Raw genomic sequence first — 22,585 nt, forward strand, 5'->3', positions numbered from 1 at the left:
CTGACAATGACAATGTATGACATTAATATAGCGGTGGTGGGAAGATGACTTGTACACTTCACACTGACAATGTATGACGTTAATATAGCGGTGGTGGGAAAATGACTTGTACACTTCACACTGACAATGTATGACGTTAATATAGCGGTGGTGGAAAGATGACTTGTACACTACAGACAGACAATGACAATGTATGACGTTAATATAGCGGTGATGGGAAGATGACTTGTACACTACAGACAGACAATTACAATGTATGACGTTAATATAGCAGTGGTGGGAAGATGACTTGTACACTTCACACTGACAATGTATGACGTTAATATAGCGGTGGTGGGAAGATGACTTGTACACTACACACTGACAATGTATGACGTTAGTATAGCGGTGGTGGGAAGATGACTTGTACACTACACACTGACAATGACAATGTATGACATTAATATAGCGGTGGTGGGAAGATGACTTGTACACTTCACACTGACAATGTATGACGTTAATATAGCGGTGGTGGGAAAATGACTTGTACACTTCACACTGACAATGTATGACGTTAATATAGCGGTGGTGGGAAGATGACTTGTACACTACAGACAGACAATGACAATGTATGACGTTAATATAGCGGTGATGGGAAGATGACTTGTACACTACAGACAGACAATTACAATGTATGACGTTAATATAGCAGTGGTGGGAAAATGAGTTGTACACTTCACACTGACAATGTATGACGTTAATATAGCGGTGGTGGGAAGATGACTTGTACACTACACACTGACAATGTATGACGTTAGTATAGCGGTGGTGGGAAAATGACTTGTACACTTCACACTGACAATGTATGACGTTAACATAGCGGTGGTGGCTAAAATTAGAGCATGTTCAGATTCAATATATAAAATTTTATTGATTCATCCACACTGAGGTAAAGTAAGAGCCTGTTTCAGATTCAATATGCAAGATTTTATTGATTCATCCAAGATTTTATTGATTCATCCAAATTTAGATTACATTGCCTGTTTCAAACTAAACACATCAAATTTCACTGATCCATCCAAATTTAGGTAAGAGCCTGTTTGAGACTCTGTAAATCCATTTTCTCTATGTCCACATGTGTGTCAATGTTTTTCTGATTCTTGTTGTACCAGTGCTGCCCCTTTTTGTTGTCCCGTCCTCTACTTCGTGATCTCTGGAATGCTCGGCTTGTTCCTTGTCCAAAGCAGATATTATTTGGAACTCTATAAGACACAATGAAAAACTTACATAATTATGATTGTACATTAAAAGCAACATGAGCCAGGCTTCATATAACAATGGCACAATGGGCCCGAATCATGAGCCAGGCCTCATATAACAAGGGCACAATGGGCCCAAATCGTGAGCCAGGCCTTATATAACAAGGGCACAATGGGCCCGAATCATGAGCCAGGCCTCATATAACAAGGGCACAATGGGCCGGAATCGTGAGCCAGGCCTTATATAACAAGGGCACAATGGGCCCGAATCGTGAGCCAGGCCTCATATAACAAGGGCCCAAAGGGCCCGAATCGTGAGCCAGGCCTTATATAACAAGGGCACAATGGGCCCGAATCGTGAGCCAGGCCTCATATAACATGGGCCCAAAGGGCCCGAATCGTGAGCCAGGCCTCATATAACAAGGGCACAATGGGCCGGAATCGTGAGTCTGGCCTCATATAATAATGGCACAATGGGCCCAAATCGTGAGCTAGGCCTCATATAACAAGGGCCTAATAGGCCTGAATCGCAAATTTATCAGAGACCAGATAGAAGATCTCAGGGTCTCACTGTTATCTGACAATAGACCCTGGGTATTTTATTTTTGTTGTTGTTGTAAATATGGCAAAATACTGCAATTTAAGCTATATTTCAAATATTTTGAGCTGCCTCTCCAAATACTGTAAATGTACTTATTTTAGCGCAGTCAAAATTTTAGCGCAAACACAGAAAATTGTAAAATATGATTTATTAGTGTGGACGTGAATTAGCGCAGTCGTCCCGACTACGCTAAAAAAAATTCGGAAAATATTTCAGTTCTAAAATTAGGCACCGACAAAACATGCAAGCACTGACAGACGATCCGTGTTCTAAAATTAGACACCGACTAAACATGCGACCACTGGTAGATGTATAAATAGACGACCCGTGTTCTACAGGTAAGTCACTAGTGAACTGTTTTCATTAAAATTACATGTGAGTTGTAGTTGTTATGTTATTTATTATCTTCCCAAAGCCGATTTCAGTATTCTGCTTGATATCAATGGAATATTCTAGCTAGTAGTGGTATCGACAATTGATGGCCGCCGACTTGCATTGACTACCGTTATTTTAGCGCTGTACATGAATTAGCGCACCACAAAGAGCGCGAAAAGCGCTAAAATTAAACTACCGCTAAAATAAGTACGTTTACAGTATATCCTTTCATTCTTAAACAAGAGGCCCATGGGCCTAAACGCTCATCTGATAAACACTTACAGCAGACACACACCCCTCTATCCAGCATTGCATTACCATAATTATCTATTTGCAGTCAGTTATGTTTAAGATCAAATTTGGTTTTTATCCATTTTGGCTTAAAGAAGAAGCATCTTAAAGCAAAATTTCAGCCAAGTTCCCATTTTTGGGACATGCCCCTTTGTCCCCATGGGTCGGACAAGCCTCATTTATATCACTTAGGATTGCCCTTCCCCAATGAAGGACTGATTCTTCATACTGAATATGGTTGTAATCAATTAAGACAATAAAGAGGAGTATAGTGTCTTAAAGCAATATTCAACCTAAATGCTCCTTTTGGGGGCCCCGTCCTTCTTTCCCAAGGTGTCAGACCTGTCTCATTTCCAAATTTGGTTGTAATGCATTAAGGCATTAAGGAGGAGAGCATTTTAAAGCAAAATTTTGGCTAAGTTCCCATGGGCAACATTAGCCTCATTTATATAAAATATGATTGCCCTCCACCATTGATGTTTCAGACCAATTTTGGATGTAATCAACCCAAGGGTTAAGGAGAAGTAGGGTTTTAAGGCAAAATTTTAGCAAAGTTCCCCTTTTTTTGGCCCCACCCTTCTGTCTCTAGGGGTCAGACCAGCCTCATATAAAATATGATTGCCCTCTCCCAATGATGTTTCACACCAAATTTGGTGGTAATCCGCTTTTTGGTTAAGGAGGAGTAGTGTTTTGAAAGCAAAAATTCACCAAAGTTCCCCTTTTTGGGCCCTGCCCCTCTGTCCCCAGGGGTCAGACCAGCCTCATTTATATAAAATATGATAGCCCTTCCCCAATGATGTTTCACACCAAATCTGGATATAATCCACCCAAGGTTAAGGAGAAGTAGGGTTTTAAAGCAAAAATTCACGAAGTTCCACTTTTAGGGCCCTAGAGGTGAGACCAGTCTAGCCCTCCCCTAATGATGTTTCAAACCAAATTTGGTAGTAAATCTGCATTGGGAATTAAGAAGGAGTAGCGTTTTGAAATAAAAAGTCTTATGTGAGACACACGAAACATGATGGCTATAAGTCATCCTGACCCTTTGGGTCAGATGACCTATAAAGACAAAGGATTTTAAAGTTGCTATATTTTGCTATATTTCCTATATTGAGCCCCCTTCTCCGATTCCAAGAGTACCACATCCTTTTTTCATGAATACAACATTAGTTCACATTTGCCAAATAATGGTCTAGACCAAATTTCATTAAAATCCATGCAGTTGTTCAGGAATAGTAGCAATTTAAAAGAGTTACCTCTATTTCCCAGATTTTATTTACAGATTTTAGCCTAATTGACCCCAGTAACCTTGAATATAGGTCAAGGTCATTGATTGGAAGAAACTTAGTAGCCCTTCACCAAAACATGCTACAGAACTTATATGAAATCCTTGGGCCTCTTGGTTATCTAGTGAGAAGTTGTTTAAAGTGTACCCTGAACGAAAAACGATAATCAAATATGTTATTCTTTGTAACCACCAAAGAAGAATGTCGCAAACCGCATCAAAATCGGTTGGCCGAGTGCCGAGATATCGCACATCGAAGCACGCGATTTGCACCTGTCGGTCGACTGCTAATCAGCGTATCGGTCAGTCACGCTGATTTGGAACTCTTCAGTCTATGACGTCACAGGTTGACGGAGGACTTATGTGGCCAGTAGCATAGAGGACAGTGTGTACAGTAGCAGCACAAACATGTCTGAATACGATCTGGACATGAGATTTGAGGTTGTTGAATTTGGCGAATATTGCCGACAAGAAGTCGGAATCCAACAATATAAGTTTGAGTTTATAAAAATAGTGAAATTGACTCTGAAAATGACCGCTTGGTTAACACAGACTGGTGTAATAATCAGTCGATCACCAATAAATGTATATTAGTTATGTGTTTACCATTTCTTACTCATTACCAAAGAAAGGAACACAGCATCAACATTTTTAAATAAAATAATGTGCCATTTCATTCGCAAATTAATATTCAAATAAACATACCAACAGTTCTGGATACTCTGGTTTGTGAGAAAAGATGAACACACGTACAGTAAATTCATGCGTTATATTCTATACAAAACCGGCATCTAGTCATGAAGGACACTTAATTTAGAAAGTAATATATTATAATCATCATGATCTACAATAGACTAAATCTCTCTCCCGTATGAATACCAGTGTTGAAGTCTACAACAAACTTCTACATATACAGATTTTATCCCTTATTTTACATGCCATGGTCTCAGGGATTAAGGACGATTAAATGCTTAAGAAAGATATAATTTAGATACGATCGTTGTCAGTGAAATTATATAAAAGTGATTCGCAACAATTATAACATAATTGATACTTTCTGTACAGGTATAAAGCATAGGTACTTATTAAAACCATCATTTTAGCTCCGTTTTTTATGATAAACAAGAGGCCCATGGGGCCTGTATCGCTCACCTGGTTGGATTTGACCAAATGTCAAAATAATGTTCATGTTCAATTTGTTCATACACATACTCTCTAAGGGACTGAAAGACCCTATGGATTATTTTTACAACCTAATTGTGACCCCTTAGGGTGGGGAAAGACCCTTGGGCCTCTTAGACTCTGCCCCTCAGGCCCCTGGGTGTTCAGAGTAAAATTTATACAAACTCTGTTCCCCTCCCCCCAAGGATGTTCCTGACCAAATATGGTTCTAATTCATTCATAACTTTATGACTTGTAGCAATTTAAAGACTAATCTCTATTCCCCTATTTGGCCCCGCCCCTCAGGCCCCTGGGGGTTCAGAGTAAAAATTTATACAAACATTGTTCCCCCTTCTCCCAAGGATGTTCCTGTTCAAATTCTTCCATAACTTTATGACTAGTAGCGATTTAAATGATTTACCCTATTTCCTCTATTTGGCCCCGCCCCTCAGGCCCCTGGGGATTCAGAGTAAAAATTTATACAAACTCTGTTCCCCTTCTCCCAATGATGTTCCTGACCAAATTTGGTTCAAATTCATTCATAACTTTATGACTAGTAGCGATTTAAAGGATTAACCCTATTTCCCCTATTTGGCCCCGCCCCTCAGGCCCCTGAGGGTTCAGAGTAAAAATTTATACAAACTCGGTTCCCCTTCCCCCAAGGATGTTCCAGACCAAATCTAATTAAAATCCATGAAAAATTTTATGACCAGTAGCGATTTAAAGACTAATCTCTATTTCCCATATTTGGCTCCTACCCTCAGGCCCCTGGGGGTTCAGAGTAAAAATGTATACAAACTCGGTTCCCCTTCCCCCAAGGATGTTCCTGACCAAATCTAATTAAAATCCATGAAAAATTTTATGACCAGTAGCGATTTAAAGACTAATCTCTATTTCCTATATTTGGCTCCTACCCTCAGGCCCCTGGGGGTTCAGAGTAAAAATGTATACAAACTCTGTTCCCCTTCTCCCAAGGATGTTCCTGACCAAATTTGGTTCTAATTAATTCATAACTTTAAGACTAGCAGTGATTTAAAAGATTAACCCTATTTCCCCTATTTGGCCCGGCCCCTCAGGCCCCTGGGAGTTCAGAGTAAAAATTAATACAAACCCTGTTCACCTTTCCCCAAGGATGTTCCTGACCAAATCTAGTTAAAATCCATTAAAAACTTTATGACCAGTAGCGATTTAAAGACTAATATCTATTTCCCCTATTTGGCTCCGCCCCTCAGGCCCCTGGGGGTTCAGAGTAAAAATGTATACAAACTCTGTTCCCCTTCTCCCAAGAATGTTACTGACCAAATTTGGTTCAAATTCATTTATAACTTTATGACTAGTAGCGATTTAAAGGATTAACCCTATTTCCCCTATTGGGCCCCACCCCTAAGGCCCCTGGGGGCCAGACCAACCGTTTATACAAAATTGGTTTCCCTTCACCCAAGGATGTTTCAGACCAAATATGGATCAAATCCCTTTATTCCTACGGAAGAAGAAGGATTTCAAAGAATTTGCTATATTTACCCTATTGGGCCCCGCCCCTAAGGCCCCTGGGAGGCCGACCCACCGTTTATACAAAATTGGTTCCCCTTCACCCAAGGATGCTTCAGACCAAACATGGATCAAATCCCTTTATTCCTGCAGAAGAAGAAATATTTTAAAGAATATGCTATATTCCCCTATTGGGCCCCACCCCCCAGGCCCCTGGGAGGCCAGACCCACCGTTTATACAAAATTGGTTCCCCTTCACCCAAGGATGCTTCAGACCAAATATGGATCAAATCCCTTTATTCCTGCAGAAGAAGAAGGATTTTAAAGAATTTGCTATATTTCGCCTATCGGGCCCCGCCCCTAAGGCCCCTGGGGGGCCAGACCCACTGTTTTATACAAAATTGGTTCCCCTTCACCCAAGGATACTTCAGACCAAATATGAGTCAAATCCCTTCATTTCTACAGAAGAAGAAGGATTTTAAAGAATTTGCTATATTTCCCCTATTGGGCCCCGCCCCTAAGGCCCCTGGGGGGCCAGACCCACCGTTTATACAAAATTGGTTCCCCTTCACCCAAGGATGCTTCAGACCAAATATGAATCAAATCCCTTCATTTCTACAGAAGAAGAAGGATTTTAAAGAATTTGCTATATTACCCTATTGGGCCCCGCCCCTAAGGCCCCTGGGGGGCCAGACCCACCGTTTATACAAAATTGGTTCCCCTTCACCCAAGGATGCTTCAGACCAAATTTGGTCAAAATCCACTGAGTAGTTTAGGACTAGTAGCGATTTAAAGGAAAAGTTGACGGACGGACGACGGACGCTGCGCCATGCCATAAGCTCACCGGCCCTTCGGGCCAGGTGAGCTAAAAACATACAATTTATTTCATCGTGACTAATCATAATTAATACTAAAACTTACAAACGATTACAAATGATTCTTTTTCAAATTTTAGGTATTTTTCACTTAAAAAGGGACTTTTAAAAGATGTATAAACATGTTCAGAGAATTACGAATTCTCAAGTTTGAATGGGTTAGTATACCGCTAAACAATTACCAGGTGTGAAATTACGGTCCACAAGCTTATAACACCTGTCACTGCACCACAGGTGTCTGTGATTTCTGTGTTCTAATTGGCACACGCCGATAATTGCTTGTGAGTTCACGCGTTTGGTTTCTGTGCACTTCAAAAAAGTTCCGAAGACATGCTTTTACAGGTTGTACATAAATTGAGCTTGAATTGTATGAAGAATTGCGTTTATACTATAGGGAATACATTTTCAAGTTGTTGAAATCAAACAAATTATTTTTGGAATTCAGTGAGTTTCGTTTTCCTTACAAACGAAAAAATTCGTATCTCAAAGGTTTGTCTATAGAATAATTAACCTAAGTTATCTCATTCATATATATACCCATGATGTTGAAAATTTACTCTATGAATCTTGTCTGGGAGTTACTGATCTTTCATGGACACGTTTTATCAATTGCGGACAATTACCCAAAAATCACAAATAACGGTATCATTGCTGTTTTGGCTAATAAAAAATTCAAAATGCTTAGCATTTATTTCACATCTTGTATGAATTGCATTTTAAACTTGTATTACTAGAAGTATTATAACCGAAATCAATACTGGTACATTTGTATGTAACAAACCGGTCATGCCCTCATAATAAAGGCTATATGATGTAAGTCGTTATAAACGGCCCGTTATTCAAATGTCATACATGTTACAACGACCCGTTAAAATAAAAAAAATAAATATTTAAATATACATGTTATATACGACCTGTTATAATAGAAAATAAATAAGATGATACACGTTGTATTTGGCCCGTTATAATAGACAAGAGACCTATAGGCCTAAACGCTCACCTGCTGTGATTATAGCCCCATATCATTTTTTTACATCCCCCTATGAACTAACTAGAGGCTGATAGCTGCATGGCTGGTGGGCAGTATATTACCAAGGGTCTATCTCAAAGAATGTAAGGTTAAAATTTCTGGAGAATGTGATTCTAGAGATGGCAAAAAAATGGTGGATATCTTGAATGATGTAGTTATTTCAAACACAATGGAAATCCATCTGTGTCCGATGCTGATCATCCACAGGAAGCTTCAACAAAATTCATCAAGTTTTTGTTTTCATCATTTTCATCATCATCAAAATGTTGAATGGTATGTTTGCAATATTTCGATATACATATACATATTAAGTTGAAGAAGTAATGACATTACAGTATATTGTCAACTTATTGAGGCAATCTAGACAAAATAATTGCCTAATATAATTATTGAAAAAGTAGGTAACAGTGACCTAATTTTGCAATATCAGTTATCGGCATGCATTTATACTAGATGTCCATTTCTGTTGCCCTAATATAATTATTGAAAAAGAAGGTCACAGTGACCTAATTTTGCAATATTTGTTATCGGCATGCCTTTCTCATCCTAGATGTCCATTTCTATTGCCCTAATGTAATCATTGAAATAGTAGGTCACAGTGACCTAATTTTGCAATATTTGTTATTGGCATGCCTTTCTCATCCTAGATGTCCATTTCTATTGCCCTAGCATAATTACTGAACAAGGGCCCAATGGGCCCAAATCGCTCACCTGCAATGCAGTGATCTTTTCATATATGGATCCTGCAGTTATTTGAAAGCATGCTACAGGACCAATAAAATGTCTCTCTGCACTTTGGCTTTTCACTAAAAGTCATTTAAAGATTTAAGCATACTTGATCGACGTGACCTTGAATGTGAGTCAGGGTCATTCATTTGAACAAACTTGGTAGCCCTTCACCCCAGTATGCTACAGACCCAATATTAACTCCATGGGACTCTTGGTTATTGAGAAGAAGTCGTTTCAAGATTTTAGCCTTTTTGACTCCTGTGACCTTGAATGAAGGTCAAGGTCATTCATTTGAACAAACTTGGTAGCCCTTTACCGCAGCATGCTACAGACCCAATATCAACTCCCTGGGACTCTTGGTTATTGAGAAGAAGTCGTTTAAAAATGTTAGCCTTTTTGACTCCAGTGACCTTGAATGAAGGTCAAGATCATTCATTTGAACAAACTTGGTAGCCCTTTACCCCAGCATGCTACAGGCCAAATATTAGGTCTCTGGGACTGTTGGTTATTGGGAAGAAGTCGTTTAAAGATTTTAGCCTTTTTGGCCCGTGACATTGAATGAAAGTCAAGGTCATTCATTTGAACAAACTAGGTAGCCCTTCACCCCAGCATGCTACAGACCCAATATCAACTCCCTGGGACTCTTGGTTATTGAGAAGAAGTCGTTTAAATATTTTAGCCTTTTTGACTCCTGTGACCTTGAATGAAGGTCAAGGTCATTCATTTGAACAAACTTGGTAGCCCTTTACCCCAGCATTTTACAGACCCAATATCAACTCCCTGGGACTCTTGGTTATTGAGAAGAAGTCATTTAAAGATTTTAGCCTTTTTGACTCCTGTGACCTTGAATGAAGGTCAAGGTCATTCATTTGAACAAACTTGAGAGCCCTTTACCCCAGCATGCTACAGGCCAAATATTAGGTCTCTGGGACTGTTGGTTATTGAGAAGAAGTCATTTAAAAAATTTAGCCTTTTTGACCGCTGTGACCTTGAATGAAGGTCAATGTCATTCAATTGAACAAACTTGGTAGCCCTTTACCGCAGCATGCTACAGACCCAATATCAACTCCCTGGGACTCTTGGTTATTGAGAAGAAGTCATTTAAAAATGTTAGCCTTTTTGACTCCAGTGACCTTGAATGAAGGTCAAGATCATTCATTTGAACAAACTTGGTAGCCCTTTACCCCAGCATGCTACAGGCCAAATATTAGGTCTCTGGGACTGTTGGTTATTGGGAAGAAGTCGTTTAAAGATTTTAGCCTTTTTGGCCCCTGTGACATTGAATGAAGGTCAAGGTCATTCATTTGAAGAAACTAGGTAGCCCTTCACCCAAGCATGCTACAGACCCAATATCAACTCCCTGGGCCTCTTGGTTATTGAGAAGAAGTCGTTTAAAGATTTTAGCCTTTTTGACTCCTGTGACCTTGAATGAAGGTCAAGGTCATTCATTTGAACAAACTTGGTAGCCCTTTACCCCAGCATTTTACAGACCCAATATCAACTCCCTGGGACTCTTGGTTATTGAGAAGAAGTCGTTTAAAGATTTTAGCCTTTTTGAATCCTGTGACCTTGAATGAAGGTCAAGGTCATTCATTTGAACAAACTTGAGAGCCCTTCACCCCAGCATGCTACAGGCCAAATATTAGGTCTCTGGATCTGTTTGTTATTGAGAAGAAGTCGTTTAAAGATTTTAGCCTTTTTGACTCCTGTGACCTTGAATGAAGGTCAAGGTCATTCATTTGAACAAACTTGAGAGCCCTTTACCCCAGCATGCTACAGGCCAAATATTAGGTCTCTGGGACTGTTGGTTATTGAGAAGAAGTCATTTAAAAAATTTAGCCTTTTTGACCGCTGTGACCTTGAATGAAGGTCAATGTCATTCAATTGAACAAACTTGGTAGCCCTTTACCGCAGCATGCTACAGACCCAATATCAACTCCCTGGGACTCTTGGTTATTGAGAAGAAGTCATTTAAAAATGTTAGCCTTTTTGACTCCAGTGACCTTGAATGAAGGTCAAGATCATTCATTTGAACAAACTTGGTAGCCCTTTACCCCAGCATGCTACAGGCCAAATATTAGGTCTCTGGGACTGTTGGTTATTGGGAAGAAGTCGTTTAAAGATTTTAGCCTTTTTGGCCCCTGTGACATTGAATGAAGGTCAAGGTCATTCATTTGAACAAACTAGGTAGCCCTTCACCCCAGCATGCTACAGACCCAATATCAACTCCCTGGGCCTCTTGGTTATTGAGAAGAAGTCGTTTAAAGATTTTAGCCTTTTTGACTCCTGTGACCTTGAATGAAGGTCAAGGTCATTCATTTGAACAAACTTGGTAGCCCTTTACCCCAGCATTTTACAGACCCAATATCAACTCCCTGGGACTCTTGGTTATTGAGAAGAAGTCGTTTAAAGATTTTAGCCTTTTTGAATCCTGTGACCTTGAATGAAGGTCAAGGTCATTCATTTGAACAAACTTGAGAGCCCTTCACCCCAGCATGCTACAGGCCAAATATTAGGTCTCTGGATCTGTTTGTTATTGAGAAGAAGTCGTTTAAAGATTTTAGCCTTTTTGACTCCTGTGACCTTGAATGAAGGTCAAGGTCATTCATTTGAACAAACTTGGTAGCCCTTCAGCCCAGCATGCTACAGACCCAATATCAAGTCCCTGGGTCTTTTGGCTATTTAGAAGAAGTCGTTTAATTTTATTTTAGCATATTTGACCCCTGTGACCTTGAATGAAAGTCAAGGTCATTCATTTGAACAAACTTGGTAGCCCTTAACCCCAGCATGCTTCAGACCCAATATCAACTCCCTGGGACTCTTGGTTATTGAGAAGAAGTCGTTTAAATATTTTAGCCTTTTTGACCCCTGTGACCTTGAATGAAGGTCAACGTTATTCATTTGAACAAACTTGGTAGCCCTTCACCCCAGTATGCTACAAGCCCAATATTAGGTCTCTGGGCCTTTTGGTTATTGAGAAGAAGTTGCTTGAATGGAAAAGTTGACGCCGGACGGACGACGGACGGCCGACGGACGCCACGCCACGGCATAAGCTCACTTGCCCTTCGGGCAGGTGAGCTAAAAAGTAGGTCACAGTGACCTAATTTTGCAATATTTGCTACCGGCATGCCTTTGTCATCTTATATGTCCATTTTTATTGCCCTAATGTAATTATTGAAAAGTAGGTCACAGTGACCTAATTTTGCAATATTTGTTATCGGCATGCCTTCCTCATCCTTGATGTCTTATTTTGTTGCCCTAATGTAATCATAGAAAAGGTAGTCACAGTGACCTAATTTTGCAATATTTGCTATCAGCATGCAATTATCATCCTAGATGTCAGTTGATGTTGTCCTATCATTATTCCTACTTAGGGCAATGTAAAGACATAAATAGTATCAATGTGACATGTTTTCCACTTGCACAGTATCACTACATAATATATATGTATATGACTAATGAATTAGAAACCTTTAGACTCTCTCCAAATTTGATTCAAATTATCAGAAGTTCTGATATTTACCATATTTACACATTAAAGCCAGACACTGGGTAACTGGGCAGCTCTGGAGATAGGGCTCCATTCCCAGACCTCTGCTGCCCTTTATCTAATTAATTTTATTGTTTTCCTGTGTGACCCTAAACCAGCAATACTATGGTTTCATGCAGAGATTAAGCTAACAGGTTTTCTCATCAAAACTAATTGGTATCAGAGAGTAGAAAATCCAAAAGCCTAGTTATCTTAAACAAAGAAATGTTCTACAGAACCCCCCATTTGGGACCCCTAGCAGCAATGTTCACACTGAAGATATATACAGTTGGTGCTGTTAGCAGCCAAGCTAGTCAGCTGCCAGTTCCCCCATTATGGACCCCTAGCGGCAATGTTCACACTGAAGATATATACAGTGTATACAGACAGGTACAAACCATACAATTAAATTAATTAAAAATCAACCACTCATTATACATACTCCAAATTAAACTTGTCTCTTTATCATCACTATCTGAAATTTGTTATTGAAAATCAACTCTAAATGATGTTCCAGTCATTAGATATCTTGTTCACAAACAAAAAATAGAGTACTTTTCCATAGCTCATCAGATGATAATTGCTGTGGTGGCCATCTTGTAAATTCAATGAATTTTTGAAACAACACCTCTTATTCAGAAATGTCACTAGAACATTCCTAGAAAGTCTTCTTACTACGAAGCAAATAATATTGGAGTTATAAGGAAAAACATAATTTCAAAGATGGCGATCATGGCAGCCATCTTGAATTTTATTTTCACTTAATGAATACAAATATCTAGTCAGGACCTTCTAACTAATCATTCAATGCGAATTTCAACACTCTCGGTTAAAAAAAGTTAACGGACGACGGACGATGCACGACGCACGACGCACGACAGACGCCGGATGATACCCCATAGCAAAAAAAAAGTTAACAGATAATTGCTGTGGTGGCCATCTTGTAAATTCAATGAATTTTTGAAACAACACCTCTTATTCAGAAATGTCACTAGAACATTCCTAGAAAGTCTTCTTACTACGAAGCAAATAATATTGGAGTTATAAGGAAAAACATAATTTCAAAGATTAGCCATTTATTGCTAAAAATGGCTCGTTATGAGAGAAAATTAGTGAGATGCTTCATGTTATATATGGCCCGTTTAAAAAGAAAATTATATGTCCCTGGTTTCGGTAGCACTTGTTATTAACTAATTCACAAATATAACTCAGAGAGTTTATTCAGCACTTTCAAAAAATCGTAATTACTCGGTAATGGGTCGGCCGATTTTGATGCGGTTTTCTGCATTCTTGTTTATTAATCAATACCAATAACATATTTAAATATAATTTTTCGTTCAGGGTACACATATACATATTTCAGCTTATTTGACACCTGTGATGAACAGACAATGGCACTGTGCCACTGCATCAGCTCACTTTCCCTTCAGACAGGTTAGCTAATATACTCCTCACCACCTTCATCAATAATCGCTTAAGGTCCTAAGAAATGACATTGTAAGAATTGACATAATGTCAGGGTTTGAGAATTAACAAGAATCTATGATGCTACAGACATCTATCAGACATACTGTCAGGGTTTGAGAATATAAATAACAATTAACCTACAATGTTACAGCCAGACAGCTACCAGACATAATGTCATCAGAGTTTGAAAATATAAACAAGATGCCCAATGGGCCTGTATTGCTCACCTTGCTCTACAGCAACTTGTAGGCCATTTCTGCAGATACTATGCTGATTACCATTTTATTGAAATATCAGAGTAAGCTAGGTTTATTCATGTCAATAAATTTTCTACTAGTCCTTCATTCCAGCATACTATTGGCCAAATATCAGGTCTCTGTGTCTCTTGGCTATCGAAAAATCATTGTTTAAAGATTTAAGCCTATTTGACCCGTGACCTTTAGCGCATGTCAAGGTCATTTATCAGAACAAACTTGGAAGCCTTTCATCCCATTCCTCTACATACCTAATATCAAGCCCCTAGGCCTCTTGGTTATTGAGAAACTGTTTAAAGATTTTAGCATATTTGACCCCTGTGACTTTGAATGAAGGTCAAGGTCACCCATATGAACAAACTTCGTAGCCCTTCATCCCAGCATGACACATGACTAATATCAAGTCCCTGGGCCTCTCAGTTATTGAGAAGAAGTCGCTTAAAGATTTTAGCCTTTTTGACCCATGTCAAGGCCATTCATTTGAATAGAATTGGTAGCCTTCTCCCCGGCACACTACATGACTAATATCAAGTCCCTTGGCATCTTGGTTATTGAGAAGAAGTTGTTTGAAGATTTTAGCCTATTTGACCACTCTGATCTTGAATGAAAGTCAAGGCCATTCATTTGAACAAATCTGGTAGCCAATCAAACAAGCATGCCACAGGCGGAAAATCAAAACCCTGAGCCTCTTGGTAAATGAGAAGAAGTTGTTTGAAGTTTGTAACCAATTTGACCTATGTGACCTTGAATGTTGGTCAAGGTCATTCATTGGAACTAACTTTGTAGCCATTCACCCCAGCGTGCTACAGGCCCTATATAAAATCCCTGGCCATCTTGGTTATTGAGTGGAAGTTGTTTGAAGATTTTAGCCTATTTGACCCATGTGACCTTGAACAAAGGTCAATGTCATTCATTTGAACAAACTTGGTAGCCCTGCACCCCAGCATGCTACATGCCTAATTCAAGTCCCTTGGATTCTTGGTTATTGAAAAGAAGTTGTTTGAAGATTTTAGCATATTTAACCCCTGTGACCTTGAATGAAGGTCAAGGTCATTTATTTGAACAAACTTGGTAGCCCTTCATCCCAGCATGACACATGACCAGTATCAGATATCTAGGCCTCTTCAGTACTATGACTAATAAGTAGCCATTTAAAGGATTTAACTCGATTTCCCCTATAGAGCCCCATCCCCCTAGGGCCAGTGGAGTCAGAGTCACAATTCAAAATCTGTTCTCCTTTTTCCAAAGATGTTTTTGACCAAATTAGGTTAAAATCTATTCAGAACTTTTACAAGAAGCAATTTAAAAGGATTTAATTACCTCCATTTTTCCTATTGGGCCCTGCCCCTCTGCCCCCAGGGGGAGGGGGTTTCACAACAACCATTTATGCAAAATCTATTCCCCTTACCCCAACGATGTTTATGACCAAATTGGGTTCAAATCCATTTATAACTTAAGACAAGTAGCATTTTAAAGGAATTACCTCTATTTCCCCTATTGGGCCCCGCCCCTCTGGCCCCTGGTGGGGGGGTCAGAGTCACTGTTTATGCAAAATCTGTTCCCCTTCCTCCAAGGATGGTTTAAATCCATCAATAACTTTATGAATAGTAGCGAGCTAAAGAAACTACCTCTATTTGACCTCGCCCCTCTGGCCCCTTGTGGGTCAGAATCGACATTAATGCAAAATCTGTTCCCCTTCCCCCAAGGATCTTTTTGACCAAATTCGCAAATTTTGATGCACGACAGTAGGACAACAGACGCACAGATTGACGAACAACAGACGCCGCGCCATGGCTTATGCTTACCTGACCTTCAGTCCAGGTGAGCTAAATAATTGTGTAGAGAATGGTGTCATTTTGAATAATATTTAGCAATTTTTTAACGATTTTTAAAATTGGTTACCATGGTATTCAAAGGTCTGAAAAACATAGAAAAAATAAGTTTACTTATCCTTCAGAGCTGTATTAAGATTGCAAATGTTGTATAGATTATACATATACTTTATCATAGGTAATATTGTAGGGTTAACTGACTATGTTTACATATCTAAAACATGTGAATTATTTTTCAGAATTGGGTATCTTATAATGCTCCAGGCAAAATTTCATCAAAATCTTTTCAGGCGTTCAGGGCTAGTAGGGATTTAAAGGATTTACCTCAATTTCTCCTATTAGGCCCTGCCCCTCCGCCCCAGGGGAGCCACACCCTCCATATACAAGATTAAATCTGTTTTGCCCAATAATACTCCAGACCAAATTTCTTCAAAATCCATTAAGGTGTACAGGACTAGTAGGGATTTAAACAAAATGCCCAAGGGCCTGAATGTGAAATATAATACATTATTTTAAAATTTAGTTAAAAAGTCTGTTGACGTGGTTGATCTGATGTTAACGGTACGTGTTCTACATGGTTATGTAATATTGTCTCAGGCTATATGACAGACGTCGTCTGTGTTACCATGTATCTATCAATCATAACTGTATACTTAGGACTATATAAGGCTGGATATTTTGTACTATTTTGCCGGATTCCTAGGACTGTATTGATCAGTCCTATACACGAAAATAAACCTGAAGATATAACTACTTCGGACTCTTCCTCTCTAACACAGCACCCAACAGAATCTACAAGTGACTACAAAACTTTGTAGGCCACAAATGGTCACCTGAGATTTGAAATATATTGACCCTTTTTGGCTCCACTCATCAGTCTAAGGTGTCAGTCAGGGCCAACATGTGCACACCATCAAACTGTCATCCCATGCTGACAAGGTTAACCAAGTTGGAATGAATTCTTAATACAAATCCAACAAATAAAAGTCAAAAATGTGATTTCCCTAAACTGTAGTAAAGTTTATCCCTCCCCAGGGTCATGAAATTCACAATTTTGGTAAAGCACCTTGAGACCATTCCATCTATGAAGAGTGTTTGATTCCATAATATCTGAGAGTAGAGAAGAAGATTTTTGAAGTTTTAGGCAATTTGACCCTTTGTGGCCCTGCCCCTCAGGCCGCTGAGGGGGTTGGGACCATAAAATTCACAATTTTGGTAGACCTTTAGCCATAGAAGCTTCCTGCCAAATTTCATTGAATTTGGTTCAGCGGTTTTTGAGGAGTGAAAAATGTAAATTGGTTACGGACGCACGATGACGGACAAAAGGCGATAAGAATAGGTCACTTGAGACTTCGTCTCAGGTGACCTAAAAATGGCCATAGAGCATGTATAATACTGTAATTGATGGTGGCCATAGAGCATGTATAATACTGTAATTGATGGTGGCCATAGAGCATGTATAAAACTGATAATTGATGGTGGCCATAGAGCATGTATAATACTGTAATTGATGGTGGCCATAGAGCATGTATAATACTGATAATTGATGGTGGCCATAGAGCATGTATAATACTGTAATTGATGGCGGCCATAGAGCATGTATAATACTGTAATTGATGGTGGCCATAGAGCATGTATAAAACTGATAATTGATGGTGGCCATAGAGCATGTATAATACTGTAATTGATGGTGGCCATAGAGCATGTATAATACTGTAATTGATGGTGGCCATAGAGCATGTATAATACTGATAATTGATGGTGGCCATAGAGCATGTATAATACTGTAATTGATGGTGGCCATAGAGCATGTATAATACTGTAATTGATGGTGGCCATAGAACATGTATAATACTGTAATTGATGGTGGCCATAGAGCATGTATAAAACTGATAATTGATGGTGGCCATAGAGCATGTATAATACTGTAATTGATGGTGGCCATAGAGCATGTATAATACTGTAATTGATGGTGGCCATAGAGCATGTATAAAACTGATAATTGATGGTGGCCATAGAGCATGTATAATACTGTAATTGATGGTGGCCATAGAGCATGTATAATACTGTAATTGATGGTGGCCATAGAGCATGTATAATACTGATAATTGATGGTGGTCATAGAGCATGTATAATACTGTAATTGATGGTGGCCATAGAGCATGTATAATACTGTAATTGATGGTGGCCATAGAACATGTATAATACTGTAATTGATGGTGGCCATAGAGCATGTATAAAACTGATAATTGATGGTGGCCATAGAGCATGTATAATACTGTAATTGATGGTGGCCATAGAGCATGTATAATACTGTAATTGATGGTGGCCATAGAGCATGTATAATACTGTAATTGATGGTGGCCATAGAGCATGTATAATACTGTAATTGATGGCGGCCATAGAGCATGTATAATACTGATAATTGATGGTGGCCATAGAGCATGTATAAAACTGATAATTGATGGTGGCCATAGAGCATGTATAATACTGATAATTGATGGTGGCCGTAGAGTATGTAGATTACTGCTAATTTTTGTACTGACAAGCAAAATAGAACAAAAGTTACAGCTCAAATTGTTTTAGCAAATCAAAAGCCACAATTTAATATGGTCACCATTTCAGCTCAAATTGTTTTAGCCAATCAAAAGCCACAATTTAATATGGTCACCATTTTGCTGACAATGTCTATATTTTCTATTAAACTTTAAAGTCTGACCTATAACGATACTTTTCATAAAGTTTCATTTTGATGCATCCATCTTGGGCGTTTTTTAGGAAAACAAAATCTTACATTGCTTCATTGTTCTGTTCAATAGAAAAGTTCGGCTGGCCAGCACTGCTGAATGACAAGAGGCCTATGGGTTTTAACAGTCACCTGAATTTTGATATACAGTGGAACTTCGTGAACTCGAACTCGGATAACTCGAATACCCCGCTTAACTCGAAGTACCTCGCCGGTCCCGGCCGAATTCTCTCTTTATCTTAGTAAAAAAAACTCGGAAAATTCGAATTCGGATAACTCGAAAAACTCGGATAATACGAAGTAAAAATTTGGTCCCAACAATAAAAATCCTACTTGAAATGTTCGAATAACTCGAAGTATAATTTTCGTCGATCGGTGGCAAACGCCGACATTTTTTAAGAGCTAAATTCCGTTTGTAATACTGAACATATCGGCACTACTAACCTACATGCTATTATAAGTGTTTCATAAATTCATGAAAGAAATTGTCGGTTGAATCTTATAACAACAAGTCTTGGTGATAAAAAGTACAGCTTTACTTACATCAGGTAATTTCCCAAGGCGGTCGCCGATATCAGTACACACGATAGTCAACAACTCATCTACCCGTTCGCTCAAGCGGAACTAATCTCTGACACACCGGTAGATCTACCCGGCTGATGTTTTTACAGGTGTAGAAATGACACTGTCACCGGCGCCTATTAAATCTTTAAACTGCTGAAACAATAGTGTAATTACTGCCGAGGTGTTCAGAGTACAACTGTAACGGTCAGTGCTGTCTATTAAATCGGATAAAACGCCAACTCAGTTACAGTAACATTTTATATGCACATGCGCAGCCCAACTTCCAGTGCTAATACACATGGAAATAGCGTGGTTATCAATAAAAAGTAAGTAGGCCGATCAAACAGTATTTTATATATGTCCAATAAAAGGTAATGGTTCTGTTACGTTTTGTATGCAATCTGTGTTAAACTTAAACGGTGATTTGTTTTGACATTAATAACTTGTTATTTTGTCGAATTCCGTTTTATCGTTCAAACATGACCTGCACATCAGATCGTTATTGAAGTGACTAAGTGAAAGAAACTTTATCGTGACTGTATATCAGCAAAACTACACCAAATTACAAGTGACATAACGAAACATTACATATATATTTACATGTATTGACCAGTCTTCACACTAAACTGATGAGCGACAGAGCGAAGTTATAATGATTATATAATGTTGACAAATATTGACCAAACTTTTCACCAAAAATGATAACTCGCTTAATTCGAACACTCGGATAACTCGAAGTTTTTTCGTGGTCCCGTCGACTTTGAGTTTACGAAGTTCCACTGTATTTTGGTAGTTTTGATTCCTGTGACCTTGAATATGAGGTCAATGTGTTAACTCCAGCATGCTACAAGCAAAATATATCGTTTCTATGTGTGTTAGTCCTCCAGAAGACGTTTAAAAGATTTTAGCATATTTGAGCCTGGTGGCCTTAACTGAAGGTCAAGGTCATGCTCATTCATCTGAACAATCATTAAAGCCCTTTACCCCAGCATGCTTTAGGCCTAATATCAGATCTCTAGGCCTCTTTGTTAATGAGAAGAAGTTGTTGATAGATTTTAGCATATTTGACCCCCTGTGACCTTGAATGAAAGTCAAGGTCATTCATTTGAACAAATTTGAAAGCCCTTCACCCCAGCATGCTACAGACCTAATATCAGGTCTCTGGGCCTCTTGGTTATTGAGAAGTCATTTAAAGATTTTAGCATATTTGACCCCTGTGACCTTAAATGAAGGTCAAGGTCATTCATTTGAACAATAGTGATAGCCCTTTATCCAAGCATGGTCCATACCCCATATCAGGTCTCTAGGCCGCTTAGTTAATGAGGAGAAGCCATTTTAAGGTTTTAGTATATTTGACACCTGTGACCTGTTATGGAGGTCAAGGTCACTCATTTGAACAATCTTGATAGCCCTTCCTCTCAGCATGCTATATACTAAATATCAGGTATCTAGGCCTTTTGGTTATTGAGAAGAAGTCGAAAATGTCAATTGTTTACAAATGGACGATGCACAACGACGGACAAAAGGCGATTAGAAAAGGTCACTTGAGACTTCATCTCAGGTGACCTAAAAACTGAAGTGCACATTTTACACAAACTGCTTTGCAGTGTATTAGTGCATTATGGTTTTCAGTCTGAACAATGTTTTGTTTAAATGTACTAGAGGACTCACATATTTTCAAGAAACAAGTTACCCAGGCTGACAGAAGGGTGTTCTATTTTATAAATAGTTGAGTTAAAACAAACCTACTTGTAAGAAAACTGTCGCCTCTGTTGGGATGTATCCCCGACTTCCATTTTGTTCACTCCTTCTGTCCCTAGTGACATAGCATCTGATCTATCCACCGTCATGTCCACTGGCACCCCTGAAAACTCCAGCGATTGTCTGCCATCACTACTACAACACAAAGAATAATAAATAGCACTTAATAAGTTCTTGTTTAAGCTGGGAAAGCTACCCACTACATCTGGTGATTGTCATACTTAGGTGCCAATAAATTACCAAACTGACTAAAGGGCAGTCAGTTTGCTTAATTAGAGAGGCACACAGAACTAGTTGGGATTTGAAGGATTTACCTCATTTTCCCCTATTGAAGTCGGCCCGTCCAGCCCCAAGGGAGCCACACCCTCCAGTTATACAGCATTAGTTGTCTTTCGCCCAATTATGCTCCAGACAAAATTTCATCAAAATCCATATAGGTGTTCAGGAGTAGTAGGGTTAAAAGGAAATATTAACTGATACTGGACGGACGCTGGGCCATGGCATCAGCTCACCAGCCTTTCTGGCCAGTTGAGCTAACAAGAGGCCCAGAGGGCCTGCATCTCTCACATGGATATTTCAGTACTCATGGCAAAATATTTTCATTTAAGTTATAATACAATTATTTCCTACTTTTTTTCGTGCCTGTCCCAACAATGGTTCAACCTAATGGGACCAAATCTCATCATTCTTCAAAAAGAAATATTTTAGAGATTTTTCTTTCTTTTTTTTTATCAATATTTCCCCTATTGCAATTTATCTATCAAGAAAACATTGCATCAAAGAATCCTAAATAAGCTAATTTGTATTCATGGATGTAATCAATTTATCATGCATGTGCACATTTTTCATAAACTAACAGGTATAAACTAGTCAACTTTGATGATACAAAGAGTTTTCCAAATTTGATATGTATGTCATGTGAGAGTGAGTATACAGGCATTGACTGCTGTGGCAGTGACCCCTCTACTAGTGGGGTGACACCTAAAGGAGTGTTACCGAAAGAATGAAGTGTAGTGAATGGCAATAACTCTGTTTCAGCATGATTTCATCAAAACCACTCAATATCTTAATTTCAACCAATAAGAAGATTCTGTGTTGTTCCTAAAGCAACGAAACCCATAAAGTTATTTTAAAAATTCAGTCATTTTTTTAGAATATGTAGTCTGGTCATGATAAAATTGAAATACAGAGTGGCATCAAATTCCTGCCATGGAAAAGACTAATTTTATGAGTTCACCGTCGCTTAATTGTGGCTTCCATTCATGTACATGTATGTACACGTGAACAAGAGAAAACACTGGTCATTAGTCACGGCACTGTGAACTTGCAATTGATCGTATTTGCTTAAAATCACCCATGCAT

General features: G+C 38.9%; 1 protein-coding gene across 2 annotated transcripts in view; it reads right to left on the bottom strand.

Moving 5' to 3' along the window:
* Positions 1 to 944: 944 nt before the first annotated feature.
* The window catches only part of LOC117321758 (zinc finger protein 511-like), a 47,749-nt gene continuing 26,108 nt past the window's right edge, over positions 945 to 22,585 (bottom strand). The window contains exons 6-7 of one of the 2 annotated variants that reach the window (XM_033876286.1): positions 21,212 to 21,355; positions 945 to 1,241 (exon numbers count right to left, since the gene is read on the bottom strand). In XM_033876286.1, coding sequence (XP_033732177.1) covers positions 1,064 to 1,241; positions 21,212 to 21,355 — 322 coding nt within the window. In that variant the 3' untranslated portion in view covers positions 945 to 1,063. Of the gene's footprint in view, positions 1,242 to 21,211; positions 21,359 to 22,585 lie in introns of both variants that reach the window. The other variant, XM_033876278.1, reaches the window with a different exon arrangement.

Source organism: Pecten maximus, chromosome 1 (assembly GCF_902652985.1).
Source record: "Pecten maximus chromosome 1, xPecMax1.1, whole genome shotgun sequence".
NCBI lineage: Eukaryota > Metazoa > Mollusca > Bivalvia > Pectinida > Pectinidae > Pecten > Pecten maximus.